Source organism: Pinus tabuliformis, chromosome X, assembly GCF_031772625.1.
Source record: "Pinus tabuliformis cultivar Carrire ecotype Pingquan chromosome X, CPIR1, whole genome shotgun sequence".
NCBI lineage: Eukaryota > Viridiplantae > Streptophyta > Pinopsida > Pinales > Pinaceae > Pinus > Pinus tabuliformis.
The window spans coordinates 933191664-933202640 of record NC_142308.1 but is presented as its reverse complement, the minus strand read 5'-3'; the positions used below and the strand labels follow the sequence as shown (position 1 = coordinate 933202640).

At 39.7% G+C, this 10977-nt stretch overlaps 1 protein-coding gene across 1 annotated transcript in view; it reads right to left on the bottom strand.

The window, feature by feature from the left end:
• Window positions 1-240: 240 nt before the first annotated feature.
• Window positions 241-10977, bottom strand: part of FTSH4 (FTSH protease 4) — a 65400-nt gene continuing 54663 nt past the window's right edge. Inside the window, exons 7-8 of the mRNA XM_089449316.1 lie at window positions 1732-2208; window positions 241-1544 (exon numbers count right to left, since the gene is read on the bottom strand). Of these exons, the coding sequence (XP_089305442.1) occupies window positions 618-1544; window positions 1732-2208 (1404 nt within the window). The 3' untranslated portion in view covers window positions 241-617. The remainder of the gene's footprint in view (window positions 1545-1731; window positions 2209-10977) is intronic.

The following is a 10977-nucleotide window of genomic DNA, read 5'->3' as shown; positions in this document are numbered from 1 at the left end:
ATAATATCTTATCCGTGAAGTTTCCATATGCTGTTATATGATGAATGGGTCCTTCTGTGACAGCATCAACCACCGCTTGTGCTATTATAATGCAATTGTCGGTGTACCCAGCTCTACCACTGGCAATGAATATTCATCGTCAAGGGCTAGTGAACTAATAGCCTGCAATCGAGCGTAAACAGCTATACCATGGGCAATAAATCTTCAGCATCAAGAGTTATTGAACTATATGCTTAGAAATGATTAGAAAAGATTTTGGATTAGGAGAAACATTTGAAAAGTTCCCTGCAGCAATCAATTCACATAGTACATAATCACATTTTTGACAGGATATTGCTGACACTTCCACGGTAGGGGCTGTGGTGCAAAAATTACAATTTCCCAACATATAAGGCATAACCAGGGCATGCATACTCCTAATTAGTAAACATGTTCCAGGGGTGAGAAAGCATCTTATGCAGTCCCCTTTTCATTATAACATGCACTACCAGAAATTTACAGCCCCCAAAATAGAACAATAGATTACAAGAATAATTGGGGAATCAAGTCTATTACAATCCTACTGGTTGTGCCACACCCTGACCTTTGGCTACTGCAGCTGCGGCAAATCTAGTCTATTACGATCCTACTGGTTGTGCCACACCTTGACCTTTGGCTGCTGCCGCTGCAGCTGCAGCTGCAGCAGCTGCCGCTGCTGCAGCAGCTGCAGAAGCTGCAGTTGATGAAGGTGATGTTGGTGGTGGAGTAGGTGCAGCAGATTTTTGTGGTGTTGCTGACAAAGATTTAGACTGACTGTTAACTTGTGCAAGCAAAGCTTTAATTTGATTCCCACTGAGCGTCTCATGCTCAAGAAGTGCCTTTGCTAGTGCATGTAGTTCTTTTTGGTGTGTGGTCAAAATGGCTTTTGCATTTCCATAAGCTCTTTCCAGAAAATCTCTTACTTCATTCTCAATAAGTTGTCGTGTCTCTGTGCTCATGCTCTTCCCATTGTCATCGTAGTTATGTGTTACAAGGCCTACAGCTTTGCTCATTCCATATTTTGTTACCATAGCTCTGGCAATTGATGTTGCCTGCTGGATATCCGAAGAAGCCCCAGATGTCACCTCACTCTCTCCAAAAATCAGCTCTTCTGCAACTCTTCCACCCATACAGACGTCTAAACGTGCCAGCATCTGTTTACGAGAAATACTAGTCTCGTCCTTATCAGGAAGCTGTGAAACCATTCCAAGAGACATTCCTCTTGGAACAATTGTAGCTTTATGTACAGGAAGAGCACCATCTGTATGAATTGCCACAAGCGCATGACCTCCCTCGTGATAAGCAGTTAAGCGTCTGGATTCATCCGATATTACAGCGGATTTGCGTTCACTTCCCATCATAATCTTGTCTTTTGCATACTCAAGGTCAGCCATGCTCACAGCTTTAGCACCATCCATTGCTGCTTTAAGAGCGGAAACATTCACCAAATTTGCAAGATCGGCACCTGAAAATCCTGGAGTTCCTCTCGCAATAATCATCAAATCTACATCATCTGCCTTTAAGACCTGCACAATGAATTGAGATGTAGTATACTCATAGAAATATGTTACAAGACAAAAAAACAAAATAGTGCTTTCAAACATTTTGATTAAACTTAAGAAACATCCTGTTTTTCCTGTCCAAAACTTCCAACATATCGCCATTTCTTAAGGTATCTATGACTTAAAATATAGAAATTGAACACAAAATTACCTTTGACATGTGGGATTCTAGGATCTGCCTGCGACCTTCAACATCAGGGTTGGGTACTACAACATGCCGATCAAAGCGACCAGGTCTAACCAGGGCCTTATCCAATGACTCAGGGAAATTAGTAGCAGCAATAACTATTATTCCTTCATTTTGCTTGAAACCATCCAGCTCCACCAGCAGTTGATTTAGAGTCATTTTCATATATTGCTGATCTTTAGGATTGCGGCTTCCACCAATCGCATCAATTTCATCAATAAATATGATACAAGGTGACCGCTTCTTTGCAGCTGCAAAGAGATCCCGTACCCTTCGTGCTCCAACACCCACAAACATTTCTTCAAATTCACTTCCACTGCAAGAAAAGAAAGGAACTCCAGCTTCACCAGCAATGGCCCTAGCCAACATAGTTTTCCCTGTTCCAGGTGGCCCAACAAGCAAAACTCCTTTTGGCAACTTGCCACCAAGCCTCGTAAATCGCTGTCAGAAAAAATGAAGAATTTCCAGAATAAAAATCTATAAAACAGAGTCACAATGAAACTAATATTTATCTTAGGACACAAATAAGAGAAAATGCATGTATTGCATAAACTGTAAATGTGTGCAAAGAGAAAGGGCGCCACAACTGGCAAAAATATTGAAGGAAAAAAGGGTCACCTCAACTTTAAATTCCTTATAATCTAGTCCTATTTCTTCCATATATGATAAAATGATCTGATAGCTGGACAGACACCAGCGTTAAGCACATGTTGCTTTTCTTTGAACATCCTAAGAATCAAACAAAAAGGATGCGAGCAAGCAATTCCTAACTCAATACATGTGTACCTGATTCATGAAACCCCGTTACTGACAAGAGGCTAGAAAATTAACTTTAGCCATGATTTAATAAAGGAGGCATTAACCCTATTCTGGCATACTAGAAACATTTATTGCACTCACAAATACAAATCAGTAGCCATGTTTTCATAAAGCATTAACCCTGTTCTGGCATGTTAAAAACATTTATTGCACTCACAAATATAAATTGGACTGCTAGGCTTCGAGCCAAGATCATTTCAGTTGGTAAAGTTAAGTAATAGTCATTTATAATGAAGCATATAGCGAGGATATAGTGCCACGAGGCTGAGAACTAAACATAGTTTGAATCTAAAAAAACAATTAGCATCAATTCACAAGGCAACAAAACAGTTGAAATGTCAACAGTAAGCTAAACCGCAACACATGGTATATAAATAGAGAAAATGTGACATCCACTTCTATTATGTAATAAAATCCTTCAAATGGTATCCTGAGATTTTATGAATGAAAACCTCTACAGGCAACAGATCCCTCTATAAAATGACTGTTGAAAACCATCCATTTGAATGGATGAATCTCTAAACTTTAAAGACAGTGGTATAAACCACTGATGACTGATCTTATAGTAGACATGAATACAGAAGATCAATGATTCTATCTCTGCCTCCACTAAACAATACTATCAAACATTCTGCTCTTCAGTAATGCACTGCTCAACTTTATTACAATGCATGTTACAACAAAATTTGAACTTTCTAATGGAATGAGAGTTCTGATATACAGTTTCCTCTCTGAATCCACAGAAAGTAGGAAAGCTAAGACCAATGTTGTACAAAACACCCCCTCCTCCCCCAAGGATCCAAACCAGGAACTGCATCCCGTACGGATCCGTGGTTTGGAAATCTGGAACCGTAGATCGGGCCGGCAAAGACGGTTCCTGGAAATTCTGAACCATGCCAGCCCGATCCATGGTTCCAGATTTCCGAACCACAAATCGGGCACGGATCCATACAAATCCCGAGCGGATCTGAAGGGAGACGGGCAGTTCCACAAGGTTCTAAAAAAATTTTAATCTTTTCTTTGGCTTAAGTTTAGTTGGGGCTTCTCGGACACTCCCAAGATGCTCCCCCTTGATGTTCCTTAGACGTTTCCTAGATGTTCCCTCATGGTAATGTTAAAAATTTAAGTAAAAGGATGAAAATGAAAGATAAAGGACAATGTCACTTTTATGTAAAAGTGACATTCTCCTTTACCTTTCATTTTCATCCTTTAACTTAAATTTTTAACATTACCATGAAATGACTCAGGATGTTTGAGAGTGGTTCCAACCTCATCGGACTTCATATGGAGAAAATAGAATTTCATATCCTATTCAAAATTCAGCAGACTTAACAGTTTTCAGGAATTCAGGATCAATGGGCTTGTGGCATTTCATTAGATTATATCATGTATAAGGGCATGTGATTGGCATTTAATCAAGAGCACCAAGCCCTATATGTACCCTAGTGTTGTTGATGTTAATTGTTGAACTCCTTTGTCACGCCCTTAACAAAAAATTACCTTTCAATCAAGTCAAAATCATCGATCAAGCATGTTAAGCTTTTTCTACCATATTTCAAGGCTTGGATTAGGTAGTTTGATCAAAATTGGACAATGTTGACTAATATCCCTAGACAATCGAGGTAGAAGCAAAAGCTAGACAAGAGGAGAAGAATCTAGATTCTAGATGGTTGATGCTCAAATAATTAATCATTAATGTACAATGGATGCCATATCTATCTTGATTTATGTACAAATATGCATGTTTCCATATCTTCTACAACTAATTTGGTATTTTGGATGTTTTTTAATATAAATGCAAAAAAACAAAAATAATAGATATGTATAGTAGACACTTTCCTTCCTAGATTTTTGGGAAATGACACTTCTGCGGATCCACTTCCAAAAAACGTCTCCGCTTCATGCAACATTGGCTAAGACATAAGACCACTGTCTTCCATGTTGTGGGATCTTGGACTACAAGACAATTAAAACTGGATAATTATCGAGGATATTTGCCCATGCTTTTTGCAACTTTCAAACAATTAATTAAATTACATGAAAAGATGATGAAACAGAAAGTAGAGAGGCACAAGACGACTTTTTTCAGGGTTCTGGGATATTGCACTACAAGGCTAATACTAAAGCTGCATGAATATGAAGAACATTGGCCCACATCCTTTTTGCAGCACTCAAAATAGAACAATTAATTAAATTGCATGAAGAGATTATGAAACACATTGATGTTATATGTAACACTAGCATTTTACATTAGTTGTAGAATAACATTAGATCTGAGTTTAGGCTTCTGTGATGCGAGCAATTTTTATTTAACACTTCCAGAAACATAGTGTGATGGATCCAGAAGTATTAAATCAGGATAACATTAGCTGTGAGATGTCCTATCACCATTAAATGATAGTTATTAGACAACATAAAGTTTTTCCTTATTACTCTTAGAACTCACCATTTGTAGTGATATTAAAGTTACATATCGGACAAGACCATAAACGTAGCATCACATCTCATGTTAAACATTCAAAATCTTTAAAAACAGATCTCTCCCTTATCTCAGTTTCTCACCAACATTTTTGGGTGAACGTGCTCTAAAGAAATCTAGTCTTGACTTCTCACCTCGCTCAAACTAAATAAAACTTTTAAGACAAATAAAGGGAAAATCAAATGGAAACTGAGACATCACAATATGCTTGGCAAGTTAAAGAGAAGGTGATTATCAAAGGTAAAGTCTAGATTTGGGTGGATGAGGAGCTAGGGTAGTTTAGAAGGCGTATCACATCAAAATATATAATGCAAAATGATCTTCAATCACTATAAATATAAAAAACGCCATTACCTGTTACAACTTAAAATAAAATGATAAATTACAGCAGCAATAATTCAGCCCTTTCAGATAAGTAATAAACTAGTGAAAACAGGGCTTAAATTATGGATAAAATTGGGGTTTGAGCTATTTTATGGCCAAAACGTACTTCCAAATCTGCAACTTAGATTGACAGAAAAATGGAAAACAAGTGCAGTAATAAGCCAACAAATAAACAAGAGTGAGAACTTCCTCACATTTCTTGTTCCTAACTCAAATACTGAATTCATTATATCAAGCCTTCCCATAAGTATGACAACAAGAAAATTCTACAACGATTGAAAAGCATAACATAACCATACAACAAAATAGATATGGCTCACTGCTTCATTAATATTCAATGGTGCTCAACATTATCTCCAAACTGCCACAATTTCTTTCACTTCTTCATAATCCTCTAATTGCCAAAATCCCACCATGATAACAAAACATATAGTTCAATTTAAGGTGCACCACCACCGAGGGATTATTACATCAAAAGACATCATTCAACCTTAGGAAAAAGTTAGATCACCATCATATTACATGTAGTATGCTGCTTTTTAACTCAGACTTAGGAAACAGCATATCAGTGAGGATACTAAGACCCTAAAACACATTCCCCCCAAGGTGATGTTTAGCAAACGTTACATCACAAAGTTCGATCCCCTAGGAAAATCTCACCAAAGCAACATGAATCGTCCCAAAATAGCAACATCATAAGAGAGGGGACATAACAAAGTGCTAACCATCCAATCATCAAGTGTGTTCCCCATCACATATCCAACACAAAAGGACCATGCCGAACACCTCCCCCCAGTGGGACCAACATCATACGTCAACACACCAAGTCACTAGGAAACGTAATCCTCTAATTGCCAAAATCCCACCATGATAATAACAAAACATAAATTTCAACCTAAGGTGCACCACCACTAAAGGATTATGGCATCAAAATTCATCATCCAACCTTAGGAAAAGGTTAGATCACCATCAAATCATATGTAGTACACAAACTTAGGAAATAACATATGAATGAGGGTACTAACACCTTGAAACACAATTCCCCTAGGAGATGTCTAGCAAATGTTACATCATAAAGTTAAATCCCCTAGGAAATCCCACCAAAGCAACATGAATCATCCTGGCATAGCAACATCGTAGGAAAGGGAACAAAACAAGGTGCTAACACATCCAATCATCAAGAGAATTCCCCATCACACATCGAAGACAAGAGGACCATGTAGAAGACTCCCTCCCAATTAGACCCAATCCATCTTCTTGTAGCTACCTCCTTATTTCTAGGGATAAATATAGGAGATTTTTTTTCAATGATCCACATTATGGACAATGGTGTCAAAGATGACATTCAACATTCTCCACAAACAATAGCCCATAGATGCCTCTCGTATGATACTAAGCACCTTAAGTTGATGTTGACGGTGCCCCAAAACACATGAGGTACATTGGTCATTGCTTCATACAATATTTTTGGCATGAAAGTAAGGATCATGGGTTGAATCAGATAATGAGTCATGATGCTTGGAACTTCCTTTTGCCTTGTTTCACCTTGGTAATCACCACTGATCTCTTGGTCAAGTGTTGCCACTCCTGGGGAGAAGGGTAATACTAGGGAACCTTGATAAGGGTAATGTACCCATGTCTTTCCATGCTTAACATACTCCATCTGTTCCCCTTTTTTGTTATCATTTTTTTATGTTGGTTGTTACATGTGCCCCAAAAAGGTTTGTGCTTCATAATCCCATCGAAAGAAGAGCCTTGAATGTCGAAGGTTGATCCAGATGTATAAGAAAAGAAAGAGAAAGACCATGGTATGAATTTCATGTTAATTTTAGATAACAACAGTATGTTCTATGCTTTAAAGCAATTTACTTTAATTTGTCTTATTAGCCCAATATCAATTTCCAAATTAGCAATCACATTAACATTGATAGTAAATGGAGATAGAACAAAAACAATAGGCAGAAGACAAGCCAAGACAGGAGAACACAATATTTGGCGGATGCCAAGGAAAAACCCAATGTGGGGAAAACCCTTTGATCAAATCTTCTTATTATTCTTCAAAAGTTTAGTAGAGAGAGAGAGTACAACATACAAAATTTCCTTGCCCAAATACTGTCAAAACAGTCCAGTCAAACTGCAGTCAACAAGATGCCCTAGCCAAAAATTCAACGCTAGTCAAACCAATAGAAAGTCTCCTCCAAATTAGCTCGTTCAAACCCAGTCAACTCGGCCTCCAAAAACAGTCTGAATCAGCCCAAAACAGTCCTCAAATATTCGGTCAAACTCTATCAACACATAGTCAACCCTGCGGCCAAAGGGTCAACGCAAGTCAAACAACGACAAATACCTCGATTTCTATGCCAGGAGATGCGGCCTAAAGAAATCAGACTTTTTGCCAAAAAAACGCAGCGAAAGGTGGAGGTTTGACCCTCGGTCAACGCTACTACATATGGCCCAAAAACAATGTTGAAATTTTCGGTCAACCCAAGTCAACGCATGAAGAAGAAGAGTTGTTCCTTTGTTGCACGAACCAATGAGGAGAGGAGAGAGAAAGATGTGTGTTGAGATGTGTCCAAATGAGGAAAATGCCTCTTCTATTTATACACAACGTTGAGGGTGAAGAGACACGTCTGTTGGGCTTCATAAGCCTACATTAGACTGGAGCTGACCTTGACAATTTGTCCATAGAAGAAATAAATTCATAATTCCATTTCTGCTTGTCTGAATGAGATGATCTTTAGATCAATCATGCACCTCTCAGAAAGAGGAATCCAATAAAAATATCATCTCCATCATACAAGTTGTCCAAGGTGGAATTTGGCCCTAGTTGCCAATTTTAACACTCCCTCTCAACTAGAGAGAAATCCACTTGCCAAACCATCTGTTAATCTATACCATCTTTGTCATTCCTACTCTGCTCCATGAAAAAATAATGAAGAAATGATTGAGAGTGTATCATACCACTCTCCACTGACCCAAAGTCAGCCTCCATTGATCGCAGATCAATATCAAACATCCTAGCATAGGGAGTATGGTAGTACACGATGCGTCCATCGGTAGTGCTATGGCCCCTATCCTGATTTCCCAACTCATTGGCCAGATGAGAGGTACTTCCCATGAGTCTCAGACTGCATGGGTAGGATGTATCGGCAAGAGGAGGTGAGCCACTCATCCTGCTCATATGCCATAGGAGAAGGTGAACCACTCATCCTATGCATATATCAACCATCATGGAGTATCAAAGGGGAAGGTGAACCACTCACCCTGTACACAACGCACCACTAGGGAAAGGTGAACCACTCACCCTATGGTCGCTCATAGCTCCAAGAAGTACCTCAAGTCCCCCGGAGCTCCCAGAGGTCAATATCCCTACTCAAACAGGACCCTCATAAGAGGGTCTCTCCACAACTCCAAGTCGTTCACGGAACGTTAAGAATTTGACCTTCCCAATGAACTTCGTAAGAATATTTGCGACCGGTTCATTAGTCCCAATGTGATGGAGCCTAATTGCTCCCCGTTGTACCATATCCAAGATAAAGTGGTGCCTGATATCAATATGCTTGGAGCAGTCATGAAACACGGGATTCTCAGAAAGACGAATCCCACTTTGGTTGTCGCAACAGATCACGGTGGTATCCAACACATGCCCAAACAGCTCACTAAAGAGCTTCCTCAACCAAGCTGCTTCACAAGAGGCCATAATAGCAGCAATATATTCGGCCTCGGTGGTGCTCAAAGCAACCGATTTCTGCTTCCTGCTCATCCAAGATATCAAAGCAAAACCTAGTGAGAAACAACATCCAGATGTGCTCTTACGATCCACCACACTGCCAGCCCAGTCAGCATCAAAATAACCATGGAGCCTCAAATTCCCGACAGTGTATCTCAGTCCATAGGTGATTGTGCCCCGAAGATATCTCAAGAGATTCTTGGCAGCAATCCAATGTATGTGATGAGGCTCAACCATAAATTGACTCAATGTATTCACTACAAAGCATATGTCCAGACAGGAGTTCAGCAAGAACATCAGGGCCCCCACGAGCTGACGATACTCAGAAGGATTTCCCAAATCAGGCCCAACAACACTTTCGCATAACTTCTTGAAGTTAAGTTCCAACGGAGTAGTCACAAACTTACAATCCACCATCCCAAATCTTTCAAGTAGCTTCACAATGCATTTTCCTTGAGAAAGGAAAATCTCACTTGCCTTTTTCCAGACCTCCAAGCCTAGGTCCTTCATCTCGAATTCCGAAGCCAACTCCCTTTTGCATTGATAAATAAGAGGGTCTGCACCTGTCAAAAAGAGATCGTCCACATAAAGTACCAAAATGAGAGATCTATCATTTTCAACCTTGAAATAAAGGTTTGGATTAGCTTCACTTGTTGTAAAACCCAGCTTCATCAAATAGTTGTCGATCCTATCATACCAAGCCCGAGGAGCTTGATTCAACCCATAAAGGGCTTTCTTCAACCTTCATACATGTGTCTTTCGATCTAGAACTTTGAACCCCTCGGATTTTTCTACATAGACTTCCTCCTTAATTGAACCATGCAAAAAGGCGGTCTTGAAATCTATTTGATGTAAATTCCATCCTTGAGAGGCAGCAAGGGCAATGATCGATCGGATGGTGGTATATCGAGCAAGTGGTGCAAATATCTCATCATAGTCCACACCTTCCTTTTAAGAGAAGCCTCGAGCAACAAACCTGGCCTTGAACTTTTCAGCACTTCCATCAGCTCCATGCTTGATCTTGTAGAACCATTTCGAGGTGACAACAGATTTGTCCTTCGATCTAGGGACCATTCTTCATAATCGACTCATACTCTTCGTTCATAGCATCCTTCCAAACTTGGTGCTTTACAGCTTCTTCAAATGTGCAAGGCTCAGTTTGAACAATGGTGCTCATGGCAGCTAAGTACCCTTGGTACCTATTCGGCTTCTTACTTCCACGAAATGTGCCCCTTGGTGCAATATGTCTCTCGGCATCTTCGAGAGTGTCCCTAAGCCATGAGGGTCTCCTTTTTTTAAGGAGGAGGACTCATGGGGAGGTGGATCAATGGGATCCACCGGTCCTTCACCATAAGGCATCAGCTCATCCTGCGGTTCTCCTTGCTTTCCTGTATCTTCTTCTTTGTCCTTTCTTGGAATAGGAAAGTTCCTAATCTTCCCAAGGGCAGTATCTTCATTGAAGGTGACATCATGACTTATTTCCACTTCTCTTTGACCAGGCACATAAATTCTATATGCCTTTGTAGCCCACAAATGTTCCTTTCTTCCCAGATGCATCCAATTTGCTTCTCTTTTCTTTTGGCACATGAAAATACATGAGGCTACCAAAATTCTAAAATGAGAAACATCAAGGTTCTTACCAGTGAAAACTTGTTCGGGAGTTTTGGAGTCCAATGCTTGATGAGGGCATCTATTTTGAACATACACAACAGTGTTGGTAGCTTCTCCCCATAGGAACTTCGAAAGGCCTTGATCATGAAGAATGGCATGGGTGGCTTTTGTAACGGAACGATTCTTC